The sequence below is a fragment of the Aphelocoma coerulescens genome, chromosome 21 (genome assembly GCF_041296385.1).
Source record: "Aphelocoma coerulescens isolate FSJ_1873_10779 chromosome 21, UR_Acoe_1.0, whole genome shotgun sequence".
Taxonomy (NCBI): Eukaryota; Metazoa; Chordata; class Aves; order Passeriformes; family Corvidae; genus Aphelocoma; species Aphelocoma coerulescens.
In genome coordinates this window covers 5,685,534-5,711,383 of record NC_091034.1, presented here as the reverse complement: position 1 = coordinate 5,711,383, position 25,850 = coordinate 5,685,534, and the positions used below count along the sequence as shown (strand labels likewise).

The 25,850-nt window shown below is 53.4% G+C and overlaps 1 protein-coding gene across 1 annotated transcript in view; it reads right to left on the bottom strand.

The window, feature by feature from the left end:
* The window catches only part of MEGF6 (multiple EGF like domains 6), a 36,947-nt gene extending 12,129 nt beyond the window's left edge, over nucleotides 1–24,818 (bottom strand). Inside the window, exons 1-15 of the mRNA XM_069034830.1 lie at nucleotides 24,631–24,818; nucleotides 18,442–18,564; nucleotides 12,017–12,142; nucleotides 11,090–11,212; nucleotides 10,385–10,507; nucleotides 8,652–8,789; nucleotides 7,964–8,086; nucleotides 7,066–7,188; nucleotides 6,164–6,331; nucleotides 5,809–5,940; nucleotides 5,583–5,711; nucleotides 4,062–4,190; nucleotides 3,818–3,952; nucleotides 2,515–2,649; nucleotides 24–149 (exon numbers count right to left, since the gene is read on the bottom strand). Coding sequence (XP_068890931.1) covers nucleotides 24–149; nucleotides 2,515–2,649; nucleotides 3,818–3,952; nucleotides 4,062–4,190; nucleotides 5,583–5,711; nucleotides 5,809–5,940; nucleotides 6,164–6,331; nucleotides 7,066–7,188; nucleotides 7,964–8,086; nucleotides 8,652–8,789; nucleotides 10,385–10,507; nucleotides 11,090–11,212; nucleotides 12,017–12,142; nucleotides 18,442–18,564; nucleotides 24,631–24,772 — 1,975 coding nt within the window. The 5' untranslated portion in view covers nucleotides 24,773–24,818. The remainder of the gene's footprint in view (nucleotides 1–23; nucleotides 150–2,514; nucleotides 2,650–3,817; nucleotides 3,953–4,061; nucleotides 4,191–5,582; nucleotides 5,712–5,808; nucleotides 5,941–6,163; nucleotides 6,332–7,065; nucleotides 7,189–7,963; nucleotides 8,087–8,651; nucleotides 8,790–10,384; nucleotides 10,508–11,089; nucleotides 11,213–12,016; nucleotides 12,143–18,441; nucleotides 18,565–24,630) is intronic.
* Nucleotides 24,819–25,850: the final 1,032 nt, after the last annotated feature.

Genomic DNA, 25,850 nt, shown 5'->3' with positions numbered 1-25,850 from the left:
TTTGCTCTGCTGCCCGTGCTCACCTTGGGCGCAGTCGTGTCCCATCCGGCCGGGTGGGCAGTGGCACTGCCCCGTGCTCCGGTCACAGAACGCTCCTCCACAGGCACAGGGATGCCGACAGCCTGCCCCAAATGTCCCCTCAGGGCACTCTGTGGGAGAACAGCAGAGTCAGAACTTCCCCCTCAAGGTGCCCATGGGCATTTTACCAGCCCAGCCCTGCAGCCTGAAGGAGCCTCTGGGTCTGTGGGGAGCAGCCAACTGTGAGAGGTTCCCACCTGTGCTCCTGGTTTAGTGGGCATGGTGGTGTTTGCTCAAAGGTTGGGCTTGATGGTCTTTCTTGAAGGTCTTTTCCAACCTTAATGATTCTGTGAGCCTGGGTGTGACCACTCCGTGGGCCACGCTGGTCACCTCCAGCATTGCCACCACCACTGTGGTCAGTCTGTCCATCTCTTGTTGTGTGTCCTTCCAACAAGAATTTCTTCATGCAAGAGTGACCACTCACATCCCCAAAAGCTGAGGCCAAGCTGGTCTCCAGTCTTTGGATAAAGATTGTGCCCAAGCCACCCTGCTCTCTGTGGGCTGGGGTGCAGAGCACTGGGGTCACAGCCTCACACTAAACCACCCCTTGGCTTTTCCAAGACGCTGTGAGGGTTTTTATCTCCCTGGCTGAATGCCTCCAGGATCTGAGCACCAGGATTTTAAGAAGCAGCCAGGTTTGCACAGATGGACACAGATGGAAAGCAGGAAAGAAAGAGCATCTTCATCCAGAGGAGGAATGATTGCTTTTCCTTCCCTCTGCTCTGGATTCCAGCGTGGTTCTGCCCACAGCAGCTCGGTTTGATCTTTGTACCCCGTGCCACAGTTTAGCTGGTGCCATGCAGACTGAGGCCCCCAGACCCAAAGACCCTTAAATCCTCTCTGAGTCCCCCACAAGAGCTCCACGCTCACCAGAGCCAAAGTTCTGTGAAGCTTCAGCAGAGGCGAACACGCCGGCACTGACAAACCGCGGGGGAAACGCAGCGCCTCCATTTCCAGTGACACAGTGGAGTTTTTGTTATTCCTCCTCTTTGCTAATTGATGGCAGATGTTTGTCTTCACCCTTTAATAATTTCCAGACCCGAACAACAGCCAAGAGCCTACTATTTCTATACAAATATTTGTGTTATTTCCTGTGACTCCCCCCTACAGCCTTCAGCTCCTTTCTTACCCTTTTTAAAAATATCCTGAGCGGGAGCACCCAGCCTGATGAGGCTCCAGGGGCCACAGCATCCCACCACGGGGGGCTCGGGGCTGTCAGACCCTGCCAGGGGGCACAGCCCTGCAGGAGCTGCTCCCATCTCTCCAGCCAGCACTATGGTAGCACTTGCATTGGGATTTTTTGCTGCTGTCTGCAGCTCCTGTTGCGACCAAGTCCTGTCAGAGATGGGGCTCTGCACCACGACCCTGTGCTGGCAGATTAATGAGGCTGATGGTTGTAACTTCTGGGCTGGGGTGAAGCAGTGCATGGCTGAACATCAGTTAGTGCAGAAACTCTGGGATGCTCCAATCCAAATCCAGACGTGGCCACTTCCAACCTCTCCATGCAGTGTCTTCTACTGTTGCAGTCTGTCTTCCAGTGTGGACTCAAGTGTCCAGCTTTTTGCATTTTCTGTAGGATCCAACCAGCTGAAGGGGGTTCAGGAGGCTCCAGCCTCACAAGAGCAGGAGTAGGTGGATTTTCAGTCTCCACTCAGCTCTGCAGTTGGCAGAACTTATTCTTTTCCAAGCGCTGTGTTCATATTTTGTAATCCTCACCTCGTGCCAGTGACTCACTGCCTTTAGGGCCTCTCAAAGCACCTTTGTCTGACCAAAGTGAAGCTCTCTGACACACCAACTGCCCCCAGGATCTTGAAAATTGCACTCTCAGAGCCTGAGAGTTGGACGCAGTTAGACATACACAGAGCTGGGCAGTTCAGTCACTGCCCCACCAACTGGCCCATCATGGGAAGAGCACAAAACTGCTCTAGGAGGTTCACACAGAGGCAGAAGTTTGAATTCTAATGTAAATTAAATGTAAAATACTCTTTTGCCCTTGCAGATGAAGTAGAATCTCAATATGGAATAGAGAATGGAGCAGAAAATGTGATATTGTTGTGCTGGGCAGGGATTGCCTGGAAAGGAAAAGACATCAAGGCCAGGGAAAAATAATTAGATCCCAATCACCTCCATCTACCAACACAGACATGTCCAGTGGCAGGGTGAAGTGAGACCTTGTTCTCCTCTTCTGAATCAGGCTCGTTTTATATGAGCAATTCACTCTCCCACTTTAAGGAGGCGGCAGCATCTCACAGAGACCTGTGGGTGGCAGCTCCTGTGTCCCCCAAAGCCTCTACTGGCCACCCATCAGATCACCTGCAGTGGCCTGGGGCTCTCAGGGGATTCGAGAAGTGCTTTTGTGTCGTTTTGTGAAGCAGAAGTGGGAGGATTGCTGAGTTTCCAGCGCACACAGAGCTGCCCTGCACGGCCCTGCGTTACCTTGGTCGCAGTGCTCCCCGTGGTAGCCTGGGGGACACTCCTTGTGACACTCCCCGGTGACAGGGTCACAGGGCACTCCTGGCAAGCAGCTACACTTCTTCTTGCAGCCATCCCCGTAGTACCCAGGGTCACAGCCTGTGAACGACCATAATTAGAGAGAAAGAAGCTCTGAAATTACTCCTCGCCCCTGGCAGAGCCCGGCCCCAGGTGCTGAGCACCCTCCTAAGCTCCACCACCCACCACATAGCTCCTGCTGAGCACTGAACGTGGCTGAGGGTGAGCAGGGCGTGCTCCTGAGTGAACAAGAGGTGAGGCAGCCTGGGAGGGTGGAAAGAGAGCAGAGCTTTCCCCCCACCCCCCAGAAAATTAATGTGGGGAAAAGAGGCCACGGGACAAGAAAGGGGGATGCTCCGGGGATGCTTCGTGGGAACAGAATGACACCAGATGACACCAGGGTGGGAGCGAGTGTGGATCTGCTGAAGGGTGGGAGGGCTCTGCAGAGGGACCTGGGACAAATCCAGGGATTTGAGGTTTAACAAGACCAAATGCTGGGTCCTGCATTTTGGCCACAACAACCCCTGCAGCACTACAGGCTGGGGACAGAGCGGCTGGACAGTGGCCAGGCAGAAAGGGACCTGGGGGCACTGATGGACAGCAGCTGGACATGAGCTGGCTGTGCCCACATGGCCAAGAAGGCCAATGGCACATGTATCAGGAATAGTGTGGCCAGCAGGACCAGGGCAGTCATTCTTCCCCTCTACTGGGCACTGCTGAGGCCACACCTCGAGTGCTGTGTCCAGTTCTGGACCCCCCAGTTCATGGCAGATGTTGAGGGGCTGGAGTGTGTCCAGAGAAGGGCAACAAGGCTGGTGAGGGGTCTGGAACACAAGTGCTGCGAGGAGCAGCTGAGGGAGCTGGGGCTGTTTATCCTGGAGGAGGCTCAGGGGAGAGCTCATCGCTCTGTACAACTCCCTGACAGGAGGGGACAGCCAGCTGGGGGTCGGGCTCTGCTCCCAGGACACAGCGACAGGACAAGACACAGCCTTAAGCTGTACCAGGGGAGGTTTAGGCTGGACTTTAGGAAGAAGTTCTTCACAAAGGGTGACTGGGCATTGGAATGGGCTGCCCAGGGAGGTGGTGGAGTCCCTGTCCCTGGAGGTGTTTAAGGAGAGCCTGGATGTGACTCTCAGTGCCATGGTCTGGTTGACAAGGTGGTGTTGGGTCACAGGCTGGGCTCGATGACCTCAAAGGTCCTTTCCAACCCAGCTGACGGTGTGGCTGTGTGACTCTGTGCCTCACTCACTGTCCTCGCAGCGCTGGCCGCGGTAGCCGGGTTTGCAGCGGCAGGAGCCGTCCCTGGCGTCGCAGTCCCGCGAGTTGCGCTGCAGGCACTGGCACTCCTCCGAGCAGCCGGCCCCGAACGCCCACTTGGGGCACGCTGCAGGCAGAGGGGAAAAGCTGGTCGGCAACCCCGGGTGGGGGGCAGAAACCTCCTTCCCAGAAGGGCTGGAATCCAAGGGGAACAGCAGGCATGAGCACCAGCTTACCCAGGTGGCAGAACCGGCCGTACAAGCCGGGGTCGCACAGACAGGCGCCGTAAATCCGATGGCAGTGACCCCGGTTGGCACAGTTGCACTTTTTCCTGCAGTGCTTCCCGAAAAATCCCTTAGGGCACCCTAGTGACAGAGAGAGGTTTCCTGGGAAGATGAGCCAGTTTCAGCAGGTCATTTTAACTGCAGCAGAGAAACAGAGCTGTGTGAGGCCAGGGATGCACCGAGGGAAGGGTGGCACCAGGGTGGCAGCGATCAGATTTCCTGCACCAGCTCCAAATCAGCTGTGCAGTGTCACAAGGGATGTCACTTGCTGCCACTCGCCGTGGTGCTCCAGGACACCCATCAGCTCTGCACTCACTGTGACCAGCAGCTGCACTGGTTGGGACAGAAATAACCCACCCACAGGGCTCCCAGAGGTGTCAAGGCTGTCCTCTGTGAGAAAGCAACCCACGAGGCTGCTCCTGCTGAAAAGCCACAGGGGTATTTGCACTATTAAGTGAATAAAATTATTGCTTTTTCTCTATTATGCTAAAGATCATCATGGAAGCACGTGGCAGACAGGCTGTGCCAGCAGACTGCTCTGGCCAGCAGCTGCCCAGCAGCACAGGCCTTGTCCCTACAACCAGAGGAGCAGAGGAAATGCCACCCTGGGACAACAGAGCAATTCTGCATTGTTTATTTTAATTTTACCTTGCTGTTTTCTCTCTGTCCCCCTCAATCACCTCCTTCCTACAGAAAGAAGAGGTCGGGATATCTCTCATGTTCATTTGCATTCTGCTTCGCTCTCCTCCTTCAGTAATAGCTCCCATATGCTCCCAACGTGTGACTGAAGTCCTTTTGTCTGAATCTCTGATTGTCTCCCTCTTTCTGGTTTTCAGATTATGTCCCCCAAATTTTAACCCTTTGGGAGCAAGAAGTGAGCACCACCAGCAGTGAACACCTCCTTTGGGTACTTTAGGTAACTACTGCTGTCACAGCTTTCCAATGCTTTGGGTGAAAATACCTCCATGGTTTCCATGGAAATTTACCATGGAAATTGTGGGTTTGACATTCTTTCCTGTGTCTGTCACTGAATGTCCCATGAAACAGAGATCTCTGTCCCCAGTCATGGCTGAGCACTGGACAGGGACTGCAAAGGTCTTTGAATGCAAAGACAAGGCAGAACCCCTGGAGCATTGTTTTGAGTCCTCTCTACCACACCTTTTCCTTTTTAAAATGGCTTTTTTCCCCACAAGACTCAGTGGTCAGAGGAATCAGATGGTGGATGGTTCAACAAGAGGCTTTAAAGATGCTGCCAGTGAAGAGCTACAAAGGGATGAGTTTAGGGAATCCCATGGGAAACACTTCCAGGCTTCAGAGAAGCACATGTGGGACATCTGAGAGCGGCGTTGGCGATGGCCAGAGCAGCCACTTACCCAGTGACGGCAAACCTCTGCTAAGACATTGACACCAGGCAGGGGGAGGATGGGGATGGCCCCCAGCACCACGGAGCAGGGGAGGGGACACCGGACTCACCGTCCTGGCAGAGCTCTCCGGCCACGCCGGGCGGGCAGCGGCAGGCGCCGGTGGCCGGGTCACAGGTGCCACCGTTCTGGCACCGGCAGCTCTGGCTGCAGTTGCTGCCGAAGGTGCCGGCCGGGCAAGCTGGGGAGGGAGAGGGAGATGAGGCTCAGCCCAGCCACAGCCTCGCAGGGCTGCATCCCCTGTGCACCCCAGAGCAGGGGACAGAGCTGCCACTCACTCTGGTTGCAGAGCACGCCAGTCCAGCCGGCCGGGCAGTGGCAGCCGCTGCCCTCAGCGTTGCAGGTGGCTCCGTTCTGGCAGTCGTCACAGGTCAGGCTGCAGTCGGGGCCAAAGGTGTGCTCCAGGCAGACTGCAATGAGAGGCACTGTGGGTGAGAACCTCACTGGGACTGCTGCAGCATCCTGGGCAGTTTGGGCAGAGAAACGCCCCTGCTGAGGCTGCAGCAGAGCTAGACACAGAAAAGCACTCGCCAGGTCCTGTGAATTCACCAAACAAATGAACCCAGCAGGAATCATTATTCCTGAAGGGTTCCAAGCAAAGTATGGCACTGACTGCTGCTGCAAAATGCCCACCGAATTTCTCCGACAGCGTGTGCTCCCCTCGTGCTTCCATCTCCTCCTCCTCTTCCTCGTAGTCGTCGTTGAAGAGCTGGGTGAATTCATCTCGCAGGATGGCGACGTGAGGGATGGGGCGGATGACGGGGCGCCGGCCATCCAGAGCCTCCACCGTGTCCTCTATGGCTGGGGGAGCAGGGACAGAAAGGGAAAGGAGACAAGGTCTCTGAGAGGTGAACAGTGGGGCAGGACCTCTGCAACAGCAAAGGGAAACCAGAACTCTCTGTGGGTCTCAGGTTTGCCCACCTCCATTTTTTATTTTGTTGTTCCCAGTGTTGATAACAAAATAAATAAAGATACAGAAATTTCTTCGATTCTGCAGAGAGAGATTGGTCACTCTATGGCTGGAGATCCTCCAGACCCCTTTGTGTTCTGTTCTCTCGCTGATCTCACCCTGTTTTGTCACCTCTAAAGCTTTTCCAAGTTGTTTGTTCAGGGATTTTTTGGCTAGAGTGGGCCCAGGTCAGCTATGTGACCTCCAGATCTCTGTACTGCTGCAAATAACTAATTTGTTATTTCTTATAAGGAAAAGCTGTAGAGGCTGGCGACTGTGGCAGGGGCTCTGGGTCTTTAACGTGGAGCCCTCACTGCTGGCTGTGTAGCTGCTGGAGGTGTAGCTGTGCCAGAACTCCCTGCACTTCTTTGGACAGTGCTGTGAATGAGGCTGAAACAGGATTGGTCCTGTCTGGGAAAGCTTTCCAGGGCTGGGGTGAGGCACTGCCACTGCTCAGGTGCTGTGAAGGAGGTGGAAAATGAGAGGTGCAGGGCTAAGGAGCTCCAGTCTGTGTGGTCCTGGCTCGGACAGGAGGCAGAGGATGGACCCACTGCCCAGCCTGAGGCAGCTCGGACGAAGCACTTACGGATGCAGCTCCTTCTGTCTTCGTCCAGCTTGTGCCCAATGTCACAGCCACACTGGAACGACCCTGGCTGGTTCTGGCACGTGTGCTCACATCCCCCGTTGTTTGCAGAGCACTCATCCACATCTACAAAACATGGGACACTCCAGTGGGACAGGAGCAGGGACAGGGGCCCGGCCGTGCCTGGCCATGCAGCAGTAATGGGCTGGTGGCATCCTCTCTGCTAAATATGTGGAGCTTATTTAAAAATGGAGTTAAACCACCTTAGGGATTAGGGATGCCTGGGTTTCAACATGAAACGTGCTGGGCTTCAGTTCCCATCCATCATCAATTGTGTAAGAACAGGTGGGTGTGTTTGGCTCCTTCCCCTGGGAAATGTTGTTGAGAGCTTTGGAAGTGAGAACGATTATTAGGGGGATTTTTCCCCACATTGTTTCTGTTGGGAAGGTGACTCATCAGAAAGCTGGCAGGAAAACTGGTAGGAGCTGGGAGAAACTGGAAGAAATGCTTGGCTGTTCACAACCAGGTAGGACAATTTCTTGTTCTCCTAATTAAAAGCTTCACTAAGTCACCGTCTCGGCTGTTTTATACAGATACTGTTATTTGTCTTTATCCCTTGGGTGAAAGTGATGGGCAGTGTTGGCCTCTGGGGTTGAACATCAAATGGTTTTTGTGAATTAATGGGGTCAGGCCTGGGCCAGCTCACTCTGAGTCATCCTGATCTGAACTTGACGTGTTCAAAAATCCCTCTCCAGTTGTGCTGGGCTTGGTGTAGGGGTTAGAACTGATCTGCCCCACACTGAACAAACTGAGGAGAGTGAACACAGGCAGATTAGAAGTAGAGGGACCCTGTGTGTCCCTGGCTCTGCCTGCAGCCCAGCGTGATGGTGTTTGCACTCACCGTCACAGCTGCAGCCGTCCGTGCTGAGCCTGTACCCGGCATGGCAGGAGCACTCGTAGCCCCCAGGGTAATTGTAACAGTCTTGCTGACAGCAGTGAGAACCAGCGTCACACTCGTTGATATCTAAATGAGAAACAAAGGGTGTTAATGCACTGCAGAGTGGTGACAGGAACTGTTAAACTGCTCCCTGGCTAGTTCTGGTGAGCTCCTACTGATCTGCTGCCAAATGCTGAGCCAGGATTCTTGAGTTCCTCCTGAAGTCAGGGAGCTTTGTGTTAGCAGATCATCCTCCCCATCGAGGGAGGAATCCTGAGTCCTTGAGGGAAGTTCACTGTGATTCCCAGTTGGAGGCTGTGGTTACAGGTTTCGTGTCCTTACAAGCAGGGTGATTCCAGCTGACTGACTCCTGCTTAGGGCAGTTTCAGCAGGGAAAAGCTAATTAGTTTGGAAGTAATAACTGCTGTTCAAGTCATAATTGCTGTCCAAGTATATCTTGAGGGGAGGTTTGGGGATGTCTTTGAGTAGAACAATATTTCATCTGCTCTCACTTTCCATTGGCTTCTATCCTCCTCAGCCTGTTTGTAGTGCACATACACAGCAGCCAAGAGGGATCCTGACCTAAGAAGGATCCTCACCAATACCTGGGATGTGCTTGGAAATCAAGGTCTGGCCTTTTCCTGTTCCTTACCAGTGCACGACTTCTGATCCTCTTCCAGCCGAAAGCCAAAGTTACAGGTGCAGACTGGGCCAGAGCTGGTGTGGTGGCACATGTGGGAGCAGCCCCCGTTGTTGGCTTCACAGCTGTTCACAATCTCCATCTCTATCCCTGGAAAAGGCAGCCTGGTTAGGATCCCGTGGGACACATCTGCACACACCGCTGGCCCCTGCCTGCCCTCGGTGCCGCGCCCCTGCCAGCTCCTGGCACTGCATCCCTGCTGAGGAGGGGGATCTGCAGTGGGAAAGGATGGAAATAGCTCAGCACAGAGGCCACTGCTGGGTGGGGAAGTGGGGTATAAAAAGAAACCTCTGGATCTCACACAACCTCTTAGGGATGGAGTCGTGGAGCAGGCTCTGGACAATCTCTGGGATGAACAGGCTGCGGATGAAATCGCTCCCACTCCTGCCAAGCAGCAGCGTGTGCTGCCAACCAAAAGTTGGCTCAGCCTCAGAGCAGAGCTGTTCTGGTGCCAGGGAGAAATGGGAGCAGCAGAACACAACTAAGTAGGGAAACATCCAGATGCCTACAGCGAGAATCGTTAGTTCCTGACATGTCAAAAGTGGTCGGCGCAAACATCAATTGCAGCCATAGATCATCCGAGCTTGGCAAGGTTTCTGTAAACTTGTCTAGTTAATTAAGCTTTCTTAAACTAAAAGGAACTTGTTTCATGGAGCTTTGACTCAGTTCTGAACCTCAGGAAAACAATTTCTGCCTTCAAGAACACCGAGTTTTTCATGCATTCAGACCCAAGGAGGATGAAAGAAAGGGAGCTTGATGCTTCCCAGTGGATCTGTGCTTGTCAAAAACAAAAGCTGTGCCACAGTGGAAGACTTTATTCCACATTTCACAACATGATTGTCATCCCTCTCTTCCCTTTTCTTATTAAAGCAGCACAAACAGGGTTTTGCTTAAAAGAAACGTGCTAGGAAGGGCAAGGAGAAACACCTTTCATGTGGAAAGGCTGCTTTGGTGACGCCAGGGCAACGTCAATGGTTACGGTGTGAGATTGGCTGTGTCCCTAAGAAGGAAGTTGTGTACATGCTTTGGCTCTTAAACCTCACATCATCAGCCTGGTGCCCTGCATTGCTCTGTTTGATGCCTTTCAAGACCCATTTATGGCCTGTAAAGCTTTGCCCTCGTACCCTTGGCAAGCTCCAGCAGCTGCACAGGGGGACCCTCACAGCTCCCAGCAACACCAGCTGCCACCACTGGGATTGCCACGGTGGCTGGCATCTGTGAGGGGCTGGTGGCTCTGGTTCAGCCTGGCCCTGCTGGGGTGCACCAGCTGCACAAAGCTGGGAGCACAGTCGGGCTCACTCTTGCATCACAGAGTTTATTTCTTTCCTTGATGGGAGCAGATGTGATCCCTTCACTGGCTTAATTCCTCCTTCAGTGACACATCTGCAGCTGACTGAGCTTGTCCAACCGAGTCCCCAAGAGCAGGACTTGGCTTATTTGAGGCCAAATGGCTCCAAATTAATTGCCTAAACCAGCTAAAGTAGCTTCGTGGTGACTTTAAAGACCAGACCAAGATTTTTATCTTGGTGGGGGAGTAAACAGCCCCAAAACTGCTTGTGAAATCCTTCAGCAGAGATTGCCATGGCTTGGCCCTGGCAATTCCCAGAGGGCAGTGACAAACACGTGCCTGCAGCAGCCCAGGTGTGCCCTGTCCTGCTGGGCAGGGCTGAGACTTCAGTACTCACGGTAGCAGCGCTTGCCATCCGCCCCCAGCTCGTAGCCCGGGTTACAGGTGCACTTGAAGGAGCCCCGGGTGTTGAGGCACTGGTGGGCACACATGGCCAACCCCGTCAGGCACTCGTTCACATCTGGGAGAGGGAGAAAGCTGTAAGATAAGCAGGCTGAGCCTTAAACATCCTTCCAAAGGGACTGTTGTTATGATATTTGAGTTTTGTACTGGTTTCTTGGACCCTGAACTCTTCATTCAGGTCCAGACCAACAAAGACACAGAGTTAGAAGTATGGAATTGCTATAAATCTTCCCAGGAGATTGGATCCCATGAAAGTGGGGTGTTCACAGGATCACAGAATCAATTAGGCTGGAAAAGACCTTTGAGATCATCAAGTCTAATCTATGACCTAAAACTACCTTGTCACCAGACCGTGGCACTGAGTGCCACCTCCAGGCACAGGGACTCCACCACCTCCCTGGGCAGCCCATTCCAATGCCTGACCACCCTTTCTGGAAGAACTTCTCCCCAGTGTGCAGCCTAAACCTCCCCCAGAGCAGCTGTCTGTTGTTACAGACTGCTCGAGCAGGGCTCTTGCACAGACACCAGCTGAGCCATCCATGGGAAGGCGTGTGCATCCCCCCGTCCTGCTCACACTGAGCACTCCCTCATCCATGAGACACAGGGATTTTCCTCCAGGGGGGCTCTGCAGGGCACTCACCTTCGCAGGCCTTGCCGTCAGTGGCCAGCTGGTAGCCGGGGTGGCAGTCGCAGCGGGCACGGCCGCGGTGGCTGTGGCAGCGGTGCATGCAGCCCCCGTTCCTGTCAGCGCACGGGTTCCTCACTGCAGGCAGAGCAGAGAGCCCGGGTCATTCCACACAGAGCCTGCCTCTTGTGGCACTGGGGGAGATCGGAGCACGGAGCAGCAGGAAAAGCCTGCAGTCTGTGAGAGCCTGCTCTGCACCAGGCAGAAAATCCCCGCTGCTGCTCCCTTCACTGCTCTGTCCGTTCGGGAGGATTTGCACGGTGTCAGATCCTGCAAAGGGCCAGAACTAAGCTGGGTAAAACCCCTCCAGCAGAAGTTTGGCACGGGCACGTCCCTCTGCAGAGGGATTACTGAGCAAGTGCTGGCAATTTTCTCCGAGTGCTCCTACCCAGAGCTTTGCCAATCTCTGGCCTGCTCCAGGACCTGGACAGATGCTCCAAACCCCACTGACTGCTGCATTTGTAATATCCCAGTTGTTCCTTTTGCCTTAGCAACTTCACAGCTCAGGACTTCCCTCCTGCCTGCCTCTTGAATGCCAACTGCTATGAATGAGAAAAACCTTGTGTTCTGTCCCCTTCAGCTTCTCCCCCTCCTGAGCCAGGAGCAGCTCAGCCAGAGAGGGAGAGGATCCCACCCCACTGCCACACTCTGCTGTCCCTCCACTCTCACAGCAGCCTGTGCCTTCATACCATTTCATTTTTGTTGGCTACACTCCTCCAGCTCTTCCCATCCCTTGGAATAAGCCGCAGGATATGTCCATGACAACAAAACACACCGAGTTTTTACTGGAAATCCCCCAGTCTGATCTGTCGGACGTCTGAGCATCCCCATCCCGCAGCTCCCAGCTGGAAGCTGGGGCTCCCCAGCCCCCCAGGGACTCACGGACGCAGCGTTTGCCATCCTCGTGCAGCTGGTGGTTGTGCCGGCACTGGCAGCGGTGCTGGGCCAGCGTCACCTGCACGCAGTCGTGCTCACAGCCACCGTTGTTCAGGGCACACGAGTTCAGAGCTGCGAGGCAAAGGGACACGAGATTTGTCACAAAAGGATGGCACCTGGATGAGCTTCTTGCACAGGACCAGGGCAGAGTGCACACACTTAAAGCTCGTGAGAGTTTAAGACTGGAGCACATCCAGTGACAAGTTCATGGCCAACTTCATGAGCAAGGAGGGTGTTCAGTGGAAGATGTTGCTGCAAAAGCCTGTGGGCAGTGCAGGAGAGGCCACCCACCACTGTGCCAGGCGGGCACCCTGCTCTTTCAAGGCAGGATCAGCTCAAGAGTATTGGGTAGGAACTTAAAACTCTTCTTTTCCACCATAAGAGGTTCCAGCACTCTCCCTGAAGGTGATTCCAGGACATGGGGAGCTGGGTTAGGTCCTGTCCAGCACTACACAGGAGGGAAGCAGGTTTCCTGCCAGGCATCCACCCTCTCTGAAGGGCGCCGTGTCAGCAGCCAGCCTTCTGTGCTGCTGCCGAAATTCCCATCCTTTTGTTCCAGGACAGTCCCTGCAGGTGCAGTGCCACAGCTGGTTCGAGGCATTCCTGCTCAGAGAGTTGTGCTCAGGCACATTCAGGTTTTCCTGTAACAAAGTGATGTGGAAAACTGAATTTCTGGCTCTGTGATGTGCCAAAGTCACCGATCACACAGGGTGAGGCCCAGCAGGTACTGCCAGTTCTGGGAGCACTCAGGGAAAAACGGTCTAAGATGCATCCTGTGTGTCCATACCTGGACCAGGTGTAACAACCCCCAGCTCAGGGCTCTGAGCAGATTTCTGTGTGGAACCTGAGCACGTGGGGTCCCTGATGCCGTGACCAGCAGTGTCACCCAGACAGAGCACACGAAGACACAGCAGCAGGAGCTCTGATTTCATCCTCAGCGCAGGCACAACTGGGAATGGAGCTTCCAAACTGGAGTTGCTGGCCGTGCCACAGCGTTTCTGTGTGGCCTTGCGCAAGGAGCCCGGCGCATTCCAAAGAGGCAGAAAACAGAAGGTTTTGCCTGGGCTACGGCACAAAACAGACCCTGTGACCCAGCACATGGACTCCTCACAAGCCTGCTATCATTAATCAGCCTGGCAACAGCCTCCTCCTCTTCCTGTAATCTGGGATGTCTCTGCAGGACCAGCAGAGGGGCGGGATGTTTAACTGGGGTGTGAGCACCTTGCGAGCAGCCAGGGGAATGCGTCTGACGCCGTTTTTACTGCAGCTCTCCAGGACCATTGACCTTGGATCCAGGAGGAACGTGAGCTAGGAAACAAAGCAGGGAAGGACTTTGTGGAGCTGGATTCATGGTCTCTACCAGAGAAGCCGTTGTGGGATAGTGACATGCCTCCAAAGTGATCAAAGTCCCCTCCTGGAGCGTTGGACGTCTCCTGAGTTAACCCACCCACTCCTTATGCACCGAGCTTCTCCAAAGAGAGGTGTCCCATAGGAGAATTGGGAAAATGGCCTTTAAACCCTGTTCTGGCTCTTAGGAGCCACCAAAGTGTCACAACCCACTGGGTTGGTGGAACGTGGCTCAAGCCGGCCCCGGCCCAGGATGGAACCCCAGCCCCGGCTCCCATAAGCGGAGCAGAACGATGAGCTGTGGTCTCACACGTTTCTGACCTATTTTTCAAACTCCAGAATAAACTAACGGGCTGGCTCTGAGGAACCTTATAGGAAAGCTAAAAATATCTCTAATGAAAACCATCTCTCCCCAGGCTGATCCCTCAGGTGGTCAAAGTGCCCTCCACAACCCCCGGAGCTTTGGAAGCAGGAGAGCCTGGAAAGCAGCTGCCAGTAGAAGTCTCTGCTCGTAACACTCCTCTGAATCCCAAGTTGGGTCCTTGCTCTTGTACATTGGTGAAAACAAATGTTTGGCTCAGGATGAAAATAAAGGGAAAATATATATATTTTTTAATTTTTTTCTGCACACCATTCCCCTGCAAAAAAATGTGCTTTAACTCCGAGCTGTGGATCATCCTCATTCCAAATGTTAAAAAAACTCAACTTCTCGTTTTGTGCCTCTAATTAACTAAACAACGTTTGGGGGAATAAAAGCAGCTTGACAGGGTCGAGATTTTGCCATACAAAACATAGGGCTGGAGCAAGAACTCGAGGTTTATGTTAGTTGTGCTGGCATTGTTTCCTTTAATCCATTTGGAAGGAAACAACAGAAATACTCAACGTTCCTGAAAAGCTCTGGGTCAGAGTTCCCCTACTCAAGCTCTAGCAGAGATGGGTGGTCATTTAAAAATATTCCAATATATTAAAATGTTTAATAACATATATTCAAAAATAGCCATAAATAATGTGCTTGCTGGAGAGCTGTTTTTCAAAAAAAAAAAAAAGAAAAAAGAAAATAAGTAAAACAATGCCTATGCCTGCCAAAACATTCCTTCATCTGGGAAAAGCACTGGGCCAACATGGAACAGGCCAATGCATCTCATGTCTAAAATAACCTCCCTGGATGCAGCTATTCAGATGAATTCAAAGTCTAAACAACGGCCTCCTTGCAAACTCCTACAAGACAACTGAAAAAAACCAAAAGTCTGGGTTCTTCCACGCAAGATTTCAGGAGAGAGAACCCGAGTGAGGCTGGGTCTCCTTAGCTGGCTCCTCGCAGAGTCACAGCCAGCAGACCTCGCTGCTGGCCTTAATTACTGCTCGGGGTTTTATTCTGTTTACAGAACCACTCTAAAAATATTTCCATTCCCAGATGCTCTGCCGAGCTCAACATTTCTGTGACAAGGCTGCCAAGCCCAGTGTCATCCTGTACATCACACAGATTTTTGTAATTACAGCTCAGACAGATTTTCCACAGATGATATTTCAGTGTCTGCGAGAGGGACGTTCCTTCCAGCCCCGCGGTCTGAGGGGAGCGCAGTGCTGCTGGAAGATGCTGCTCCCAGATTCTGACCCTCTCAGGGCTGGGAAAAGGATAAGGAGGGATGGAAAGGAGGTTTTTGCTGCTGACTGCACACGGGAAGTGGATCTGTGCAGCAGCAGCCTGACACAGGAGTTGATTTAGTACCTGATCTCTGCACCCTGCAGCTGTCCTTTCAACTTCTCCTCTCACCTTTCCTCCAGATCCAAGAGATTTGCCACCAGAAGCAGCGAGTTGATACCCCAAGAGTGACTGTGAGCAGCTGTAACCAGAACTGAGCAGGATGTTCCTTCTGCAGCATCACACAAACCCCATCGATTCTAAGAAAAGGCTGAAAAATGTGTGACTGGGCAAAGAAAAGGTCAAATTCCCTAAAATGTGCGAGTTGTCTGCAAAATGAAAAGCCCCAGCAAGCACACGTGGTCGCTGACTCGCTGCACACACAGTTCAAGCCCACACAAACCTCCTGGCACGGCCCTTCCGTTCATTATATCACCCCTATAGCTGCGATTTCTTCATTCAAAGTTCTCCTAGTATAAACAGGGATCCATCATGTAATCCCAAACTGATTTATCCTAACCTCAGACAACTTCCAGAAACATGTTGTGTGTTAATCCAGACCATCTCTCTGCTCCGTGGGCCAACAAAAGCAATTGGCTCCCATTAAACCCCTTCGCCTCGGCCTGGCCTGCATCCCTCGGCTGAAAGAGTGAAGAAGGACCTGGAGATGTCAACTTCCTGCCTCCTGCCCATGTGGTTCTGATAAAGAAAGAGGTGATTTCAGGACGCCCAAGGCCTCTCTTTGTTCTGTTTCACTTGCAATGGAAGCGGCGGCTCCTTCTCTCCCTCTCTTCAGCAGCGATTTGAACAAAGACACAACAAAAGGATCCTGCACAACGGAGCTGCAGAGCACCAGCAGGGCTGGGAGCTGGACACAGGAAGGTGGTTCCAGGCTGGTTTTGTGCTCTCCTGAGTCACAGCCCCAGGTATCAGCTCACTCTGGAAAAGCTGCCTCGGCCACGCCGGCGCGTTGTGGGGGAATTCTGCAGCTCCAGCTCAGCGCTGCCGGTCCATCATCGGAGCCTTTGTGGGTTTTGTGGGGAGCAGAAAGCATTTAAAGAATTAGATCTGTGATTTGACAGCCCTTAACTAGAAACTTCACTGCAAAGGGCTCTTTCTGTCTCCAGAATGCTCTTGCTGGGGCTGCCAGGAGCTTCCTACAGCTCAAATTTGTGCTTGTCCCAGTGTGGAGCAGAGACCTCCCTGAGCAGAAGGACAAGGATGGATGTATGCATGCATGGATGGATGCTCTCTGTCTCCAGTTCCCTTCATTCCTGGCCTATTCCCTAAATTTAGTGGCAATGCTTTGTGTGTTAACAGAAGAATATCTCCAGAAAAGGAGAGGACATCCCAACTTGAAGAGAGAAACAGCTTTGATTGATTGCCCCTAATCCCTGGGAATGGACCACAAGGCAACCTGGTGTCCGTGGGTTACAACAGGGCAGCCACAAACACCAGCAGAGGAATCACCTCTGAGCCTGTGCTCTGCTCTGAGCTTTTACAAGGAAAAGATGTCACCCCTCCACAAATTTAAAGGATTAGTACAGAGCTCTGTGAAGGTGTGACATATACTCATGGACAGGCACAAATGTGTAAAGAGCAAAAGCCACCAGTCCTGAAGTGAGAAAGCCCCATTTTAGGTCCTGATCTGTTGATATTTTAGAAACATTATTAGATAATTATGCAGTGAGAGGTTTTTATTTGCCTTGCTTTGCTTTGCTTTCCTGGGGGCTCTGGATCCCTCTGGAACTCGCTGCAGATCCTGCAGCCTCCTCTCCCCAGAGCTTCAGGAACTGCCCCACTCACTCCTGTGGATCAGATTTCATGAACAGAGCCCCCTCCCTTTTGGCAGATGAATTCCAGCACCGCACATTACGGCAAATACTTGCTCACAGGTTTAATGCAAAGCAGGTTTGCAGCGCTGGGCACGGGCAGCCCTGCCTGCCTGGATCCTGCAGGAATGCTCAGCTACACCAGCGGGGAAGCCTGGAGAGCGGAAGAAAACGATGGAAATTCCCCTTAAAGAAGAGATTCCTCCCTGTAGCAATCCATTTGACGCTTTCCCTGAAAACTGTTCCACCTTCTGGGGCTGGCGCTGCCGGCAGCTCCTGGTCTCCGTCTGTCCCATGTTCTATTCCGGAGGCGGCAGCAGGATCGCTGCACGCCACAAGAAAGGAGCAACATATTCCAGAGACAATTAGGAGATGACAGACCACAGCACACTTACATGTGAGCAGCAGCAGCACGTCACCCCGACACGAGTGCTGCAGTTCAGTGCTGGAGCAGCGGGCTCCGAGGGTTGGCTTTGTCCCTTATTTGCCATCCTTCTCCTTCTGGATTTTTCCAGTGAAATATGGGGATCCTGCACCTCACTGCTCTTGTTTGGGTGTCATTATGTACTGGAGGCAGCTGTGGCCAGATGTGCGTCAGTGCAGAGCTGGGCACGGTGGGCACAGCTTCCCTGGATGGATTTTTCCTGCTCCCATCACCATTCCCAACTGGAACACGCAGGCTCGCACCGCAGACTCTGGAGCGTGACTGTGTTCCGAGAAAACCCAGCAAATGCTCTCTGCAAACACCATGGCCCAGGAATTCTTTCCACTTGCATGAAAATATCTCTCAAATGATGGAAAAATGTGTCAAACAAAGCTTGTGAGGGAGAAGTGGTTTAATTAAAACAGCCACAGATGCTGGAGGCAAACTCCAAGTTCCACTCCGAGCCTCCAGTTTGGGGCAGGCAGACAACATTTCAAGGAACTGGCCCCAAAATCAGCTGCAAGGCAAAGCTGGTGCCTGGATGGTGATGTCTGGAGCAGCACCATCCAAGAGGATGCATGACCAGCATCCCAGAGAAGTTTTTGGGGTTATCATGGCCACAGTTCCAGACAGAGCCACATTTATTGTCACTTGTCTGTCACACCTGCTGCCCACAGCATGGGCTGGGGAAATACTGAGCTCAAAATGAAGCCTGACTTGAAATTTCTCATCATTTTATTTATGTTGAAATTTCTCATCATTTTATTTATGTATCTGTTCTGAGACTGCCCTATCTGATACATCCTGAATCAAAAGCAGAGGCACCAAAGCACTTGGGAGTTACTTCTCCTGAACCAGAATAAACTCAAGGACAGCAAAGCAGCCCCAGTCGTACGTGACCACGTAGAAGAACAGCAAATGTTTTGAACCCAGGGACAAAAACTGTGAGGGGAGACACAGGGACACAAAGGAACACCCAACCCATCAGCATCATTTCATACTCCAGCCACACAGGATGGGTGGGAGTGAGGAAATCAAGGTTTTATGAACGCTGCCATGGATTTCCTGGTAGGAAAAGGGCTGTGAAGAAGGAGAGATTCCCAAGGAATTTCCAGGGGAGCCTTACCGAGGCAGGTCCTGCCGTCCGTGTGCAGGCGGAAGCCGGGCTGGCACTCGCAGTAGTAGGAGCCCAGGGTGTTCACACAGCGGTGCTGGCAGCCCCCGTTGTGGACCTGGCACTCGTCAACATCTGCAAGAAAACAAGGGAAGAGTGGAATAAACCTCAGGGGAGTGGGCAGGAGGGTGTCTAAGCTCAGGAATATTTATCCTCTGATGCCCGACTCCAGATCTGAGGAATGAATGCAAGGGGAACAAGATTGGCCATTTTGGTATGTTTGGTCAGCCAAGCTATGAAATTCCAGGGACAAACCTGCAATCAGTGAACAAGAACTGAAAGAAAAAAAGGCATCTTATTGTCACTCAGTGCAAGCCATCCATCTGGTCACCTCACCAGGGTCACTTTTCCCACTGACTCCAAGATAATGGAGTCATTCATATTTTACACTTTCTTGCTCGTCAAAGGAAATCCCAAGTTTCTGGGGCAGACTTTTTCCCGTGCCATAATCAGAAATATGGATAGAGATGCACAGTTCCTTAATTCCTGCCGCCTGTGGGTGTGCACAGGGTGCGCCCAGGTGTGCACCCACACAACCTTTCAGACTGGAAAGGATCAGAGGGGGGAACCAGGTCGCACCCACACAAACAGCAAAGCGCCCAACCAGCCATTCCCTTCCCCACGGAGAGAAAAACTGCAGCAGCTTTGGGTCTCCTCGTGTTTCTCTTTGCACTTTCTGCACCTCCAGCTCACCCAAGCCCCTCCCAGCCAGGACAACCCTGCGTTCCCATCTCAGTCCCATCCACGAGTGTTACTGAGAAGATAAAGAAACATTTCCTGAGTGAATCACGGCAGGGCGGGGACCCGGCTGTGCCCTTGCACGCCAGAGGTGCAGGAACCTGCCCAGCCCCAACTGAGCTCTGCTTCACCCACCGGGCACACAAAGGGTACAAAAAAGGAGCAACACCGCCCTGGCTGAGCCAAATTTTACGTTAATTGGATTAATTGCCAAGAAAATCAGCCAGCAGCAGGGGACGGTCCGGGTCAGGGATGGAAGGGGAAGTGAAGCGGGAAAGGTGACGCCTGTCTGAGTCGGTGTTTCTGAGCTGCACAGTGATAACAACACAAAGTTACTGTTTTCTCAAAGCACTTGCCTTAGCAAGGCTTAAAGCATTAAAACCTAAAGCTTAGAGATCACAAAAACCCTTCCTGTCCCAGTGATTCCCAGGGAAGCCCCAAGCTTGTTTTGGGGTGTCCTGCTGCACTGGCCATGCTGGGCTCTTCCTGCAGAGCTCCCCACTGGAGCTGTGGTCTCCATCAAGCCAGAAAAATGCTCATTTCTGTAATGCCAGCCCTTTGCTTTATTCAGTGGGCTGAGCCTTTTAGGAGGTTTTTGTATTTTCTCCCTGTTTTTTCCAAGACACTTAATACTGAAAGAAAGGAAAACGAGTAGATTTTTGAGGTGAAACATAAGCTTTGAATGATGCTCTCTGAAGAGTGAGCCAAAGCCAAAGTGGCTTTTCGAGGGGAAAAATGCCACGGCATGAGTCTGAGATGCTGGTCAAAGCAACCTAATTCTGATTAAATCATTTTCCTCTGCACACATTTGGGATGCTGCAGAGCCCTGGAACCCCTGAGGCACTCCCTACTCATCTCTGTGGGCAGGATTAGCTATTAATACACAGAACTGGCTCTATTCAGCTCAAGAACAGGAAAACTGGGGTTTGGGAAGGTTTTATGTAGCATAATAAAGTTTTTTGGTCTGAATTTAAATGACTATTCCACTGCTTCCCTTCAACTCTAATCTGAAACCGTAGAGAATTTACTGTCCAAGAAAGTTAGTGATGTGTTGAGTAAACTTCTTACTTTCACCCCATTACTCATACTCAGTAATTTTACATCTCCTCTCTCCGTGTCTCCTCTTCCCCCTTTGTACTTTTCACCCTCTAAATCTCTGTGCTTCCAGAGGGCTGTCCCCATCCCAACTCCCTCCCGGCCTGGGACAGCGGCCAGTCCTTCCTCGCGCCGTGGCCGCAGAATCACCCATCACCTTCCCTGCCACCACTCCCACGTAACCACCACATCCCAGTGTCCCTCTGGAGCCTCGCTGATCTCCTCTGCAGTACCAGGGAGATTTTGGGACATACCCTGCACGATGGTGTGACCAAAACAAAACTGTCCCCAGGGGCAGTGAGGGGGCAGATCCACCAGCCAAGCCCGGCGGCGGCAGCATCTCCAGGCGTGCCCAAGGCTCACGAGTGAGTGAGTCAGCCAGGAGTATGGACTGGGAAGCAGCTGGAGCTGCTCCCAGGGCCAGGAGGAGCAGCTCTGTGAAGGGTCACGTTGCCCCTGGTGCAGGTCCTGGCAGCAGGAGCCGGGGCCCTACGTGACACGGCGCGAGCTGCGGTTCGTGGCACGGCGGGGTTATTTTCCTACTGGAGAGCTGACAAAATCTGGTTGAAATTAATGTACCAAAGGAGAGAAAATGAGAAGCATAAAGGCTTCTCTTCAGCTGACTCTGAGCAAGCCAGAGCCGTGCCAGGACAGAGTTTGCCAAGCCCATGGGCTGCCTGCTCCGTGGGCAGTGGGTACCAGGCAAAGCCCACCGAGGCAGGAGCCCAACTCAGCAAGGGCTGGGGAGTGGGGCTTGGATCACTGCAGAGGGAAACACCCCTGCTGTGGAGGGAAACTGGAGTTCATGCCTTCTGCAAGGAGAGCCCACCCCAGCCTCTTCCCTGAGCAGGAACAATCCCTGGAATCTCAGACACCTACTTGGACTAACACAGGTAATGCTGCAATCAAACACAGGGAAGGTGAACACAAAACCAAAAAAACGGGGATGCAGTGAGGAGATGGCTCTGGCTCTGAACACACACAGGTCCTTCCAGAGGGAATACTGATTTATCTCCAACAAGAGCTACATGTAAGTCACAACAGCAGCTCTGCAAAGTATTAAATATTTGGTACGGAGGCAGTTTATCTCCTTGCAGGGCTGAGGAGGAGGCGATGGATCCCAGCTGGAAGCACAGGCAGGAGGAACACTGCGGAGGTTCGCTCTGTCTGGCCGAGCAGCAGTGCCAGGCTTTCATCCCTGCAGCAATTAGCCTGGATTACAGAGTAGGGCTGCGGGGAAAAGGTTAATTAAAATCCATCAAGATGAGCATGTGTGGGATTTAGTGACTTTATCTTTCCAGTACCAGTTTGCTGAAGATAATTCAGCAATTTCAAGCAGAGACTGGACAGAGAGGACCCAACAGCCCCTGCTGCTGGGCAGGGCAGCATAGCCATCCCACACTATGGGCATAGATTAGAACAAAAAAAAGTCTGCATTACTTCATTCCTTGCATGTGTCACACAATCCCAATATGGATAACCTGGGGAATTTGGATGCCCTGCTATTCCACACTCCCTGTGTGCAGGCAAAACAGCCATGGCAAAGTCCAACAGTGCAAGGAGGCCATGGGAGAGGAGAGGACGATGCTTCCTCTCTGCTACCCTGGAAGTTTTTTCCTCCTCGAGGCTGAGGAAGGACGGTTGGGAATGTGAGTGAATCACTGGAGGGAAGTAAAAGGCCATTTGGGGCGGTCAGAGCACCTCCACACCCTCGGCTTTCATCTCGTCCTAAACCAGGCATTTGAGAAAGCCCTAAAAGCACTTAATGAGCTGCAGGGAGTTATTGGGGCCAGCATTCCTTGGGGCCATTCTCCAGGTGGGAGATGCCCATAGCTTTCCCACGCCACCTGTGCCATCCTCAGCAGCAGATTCCAAAGGCACCTCAGGAATGGATGCATCGGCTGCACAACAACCTGAGGGAGTGAAAACCCATCAGGAGCTGCTTTGTCTCAGTCCCTGGCTTTGTCCTCAGCTCACCTTTTCCTGCCCCCGAGCACTGGGGCTGGGAGAGTGGCCCAGCTCCCACTTGTGCTCCCCTGTCTGCCTCGGGATGGGGCTGTAATTAGGAATTACTCAGCACGGAGCAGAGATGCACGCAGCAACAAGCACCTGGACTTGCTCTGGACTTGCTGCTGCTCTCACCCTCTCCAACCTTCTTTCATCACTGTTTCACCCTGTTCCCTGGGCAGCCTGTCACTCTGAGTGGAAGATATTCCTGTGCTGTGGAGGCCAACGAATTCCCAGACACGGACCTGGGAACGGAACCCCCGGATGGAAACGCGGGTCACTGTTGAAGGAGCTAATGGAAAATGATCAAACAACAGCTCTGCTGCTCTCTGGCTGCTTTAGAGGTTCACAGGGAGGATATCACAGCACCAGCTCCACGTCACTGGCATGATGGATCGCGAGTCCCCAGCAGAGCACAAAGCTCCCCCTGTAAGGGCGGCTGTGTAAGGACACAACACCCAGCGCTGCCATCGGCCATTGCAGCAACACTGGCAGCCAGCAGAGCCCTGGCTGTACTCACGAGGCACATCAAGGCACTCGAGGCCTCAGTGAAACCCCCACCATTACTGCACAAAGCACCTCCTCACTCTCCTGTCACACACGAAGCCGCCGGTGACGCGCACACAGCAGAGCCTTGTGCTGTGGCGGCTGTGGGGACGTGTGTGCCAGCTGGGCAGACAAGAACTGCATGGAAAACACCGCACAGACCCTAAAAATCACTCCAAGAGAGTATCTGGGACTCTAAAAGTACACCAAGAGGACTTCTCTTACCTGTCAAAGAGAAGCTCAAGCAGCGAAGGAAAAATTAACCAAATTAACCAAATTAACCAAATTAACCAAACCCACAGTGATACCAACTTAGGATGAGCTGCAAGGTGGGTGAACCTGAGAAAACCCCTCGGCTGCGCAGCCTCAGAGGTACCTCACACCAAAGATGAAGCCACGCATGCACAGAGCTACCTGTCCATGGAGCTGCAAGAGGCAGAATCAGGATGAGGATCCGATGAATTCCGTGTTAAGGGAGGGAAGGTTGGATCCAGCACAAAGCTGGATCTCAGGAGCTTGCCTTGGAGAGCTGCTTTGAGCCAACACAGTTGGATGGAGACAGCAAACACGATCTGAGCTTGAGACAAACATCTGATCTATAAATAACAAAGTAGCGACTCGCCCCTTTTCTGAAGGTCTGGCACATCTCACAGCTATTCTGGTATCACTTTATAACCGACTGCTCGGGGCATTTATTTATTAGCATTATCTCATGATGAGATAATGCATTCCTTGATGTCTACATTACACCCAAGCATCCCAACTCTTCAGTGACCTTCACATATTCTCTATTATTCCCTAAATCTCCACGAACTTCTCCTGGAGTGGAGGCAGCCGAGCACACGGAGAGGGAAGGGGTGGTGTGCACTGGCAGAACTCACACCTGGCTCCGTGTCCACATCCCCCACCCCACGTAAGCCACGTGCAATGGGAGCACGGAGGATTCCGTCCCCTCCACCTGCTCCAGGGCAAGTCTGGCCAAGCTTCCCACGCTGTGGCAGGCTGGGAATTGGCTTCCAAAAGACACTGAGGCTGAACGTCCCAGTGCAGGGAAGTGAGCCCTGACACGGCTCCTCTGCCTGCATCCCCCAGCCGTGCCCAGCTCCCGGCTCTGGCTGCTGCTGCCAGAGGATTCCCCTCGCACAAAATCCAACCCCAAGTAACACCGAGCCCTGTCCTGTGGGAGAATGTGCTGAGCAACACCCACACAGCCCCGAGAAACCCGCAGCCTCACAGAGAGAGAAAGGCACAACTTTTTCAGGACAAAACGGTATCAAATTTCTCTTTTTGCCCTGGACTGGGGCGTGATCCCTTGGAGCTGAGGAAAAAACAAATCTACATACCCTGGCGAAATGCAAGCATTTGGCTTTTTAAGGAATGTGGCACAGGAGCTATCTTTAACCCAGCTGGACAGCAACATATGTGAAGAAACTCCTGCTTCTCTCTCTCCCCCATCTGCCAGAACTGACTTTTCAGAGTAAGAAATGCAAATAATAGTAATAGCAATAGTAATAATAATAATAAAGTAATAATAAAGTAAAAATAAATATAATCATACAAAGCACAGGCAGATATACAGCCAGGTCACCAGCCTGTCACTTGGGTGGCCACCAGCTTGGAATCTCCACCCGGCACCTGGGGGATCCGGGGACAAACCCCTCGAGGCAGAACCCGGCAGGGAGCCCCAGCCCGGCTACACAGAATCTGACAAGAGTTCGGGTCTGAAGGGACCTTCCCACCTGGTCCCCCACGTACCTGGCCGCAGGTCGGGGTACCCCGCTCTCCCCAGGTAGCAGGGGTAGCAGCTCCTCCACAGGTAGCGGTAGTGCTCGCCGGAGGAGCCCGGGATGCCGCCCAGGCAGCCCAGGCACCACAGCAGCACCCAGGGCCGGCCCATGACCGCGGCACGGAGCGGGGATGGAGCGGGGACGGAGCGGGGACGGAGCGGGGATGGAGCGGGGATGGAGCGGGGATGGAGCGGGGATGGGAGCGGGGATGGGAGCGGGGATGGAGCGGGGATGGAACGGGGATGGGAGCGGGGACGGAGCGGGGATGGGAGCGGGGATGGAACGGGGACGGAGCGGGGACGGAGCGGGGATGGGAGCGGGGATGGAACGGGGACGGAGCGGGGACGGAGGGGGGATGGAGCAGTGATGGAGTAGGACGGAGCGGGGATGGAGCAGGGATGGAACGGGGATGGAGCGGGGACAGAGCGGGGACGGAGCGGGGACCGAGCGGGGACGGAGTAGGACGGAGCGGGGATGGAACGGGGATGGAGCGGAACAGGGCAGGGATGGAGCGGGGACAGAACGGGACGGGGCAGGGATGGAGCAGGGACGGAGCGGGACCCGGCAGGGACGGGGCGCCGACACAAGGCGGGCGCAGCGGGACGGAGCGGAGGGATGCGCGGGGCGGTGCGGGGCGGCTCAGCCGTGGGGGCGGTCCCGCTCCGCCCCCCGCAGGTATCGCCGGGCCCGGGAGCGCCCCGGACCCCCCCGGCACGGGCAGGAGCTCTCCCGGCGCCGTGCTCGGGCGCTGCCGGGATGCTGTCGGGGCTGGCGGACGGACAGACAGACAGCCCCGGAGCCCAGCGCGACCCTCCCGAGGCGACGCACCCACGGTGTCATCCGGCCCCGGGGCTCGGGCTGGTTCTCCACCACGAAATAAACCCTGATTTGCCCCAAACCAGGCTGAGGAGGGATGAACGTGTGCAGGGGTGATCAGGCTCTCCCCCTTGGAGCGCCAGGCTGGTGTGGGGGACTCCGGGGTTACACCAAACCGGGAGGTTTTCACTCGGGAAGTGCCTCATTACCATCACGCCTCCCCAAAACAAGCCCAGCTGCTGAAACAGCACCCAACACCAAACCTGGGCTGGGCTGTTCTTAAAATAACGACAAAAAGTAAACCTTAATCACCGAATTTAAGCTGAAATGAGGAACAGCCACCGCGACTGCTCCAAAGAAAACCATAATGCT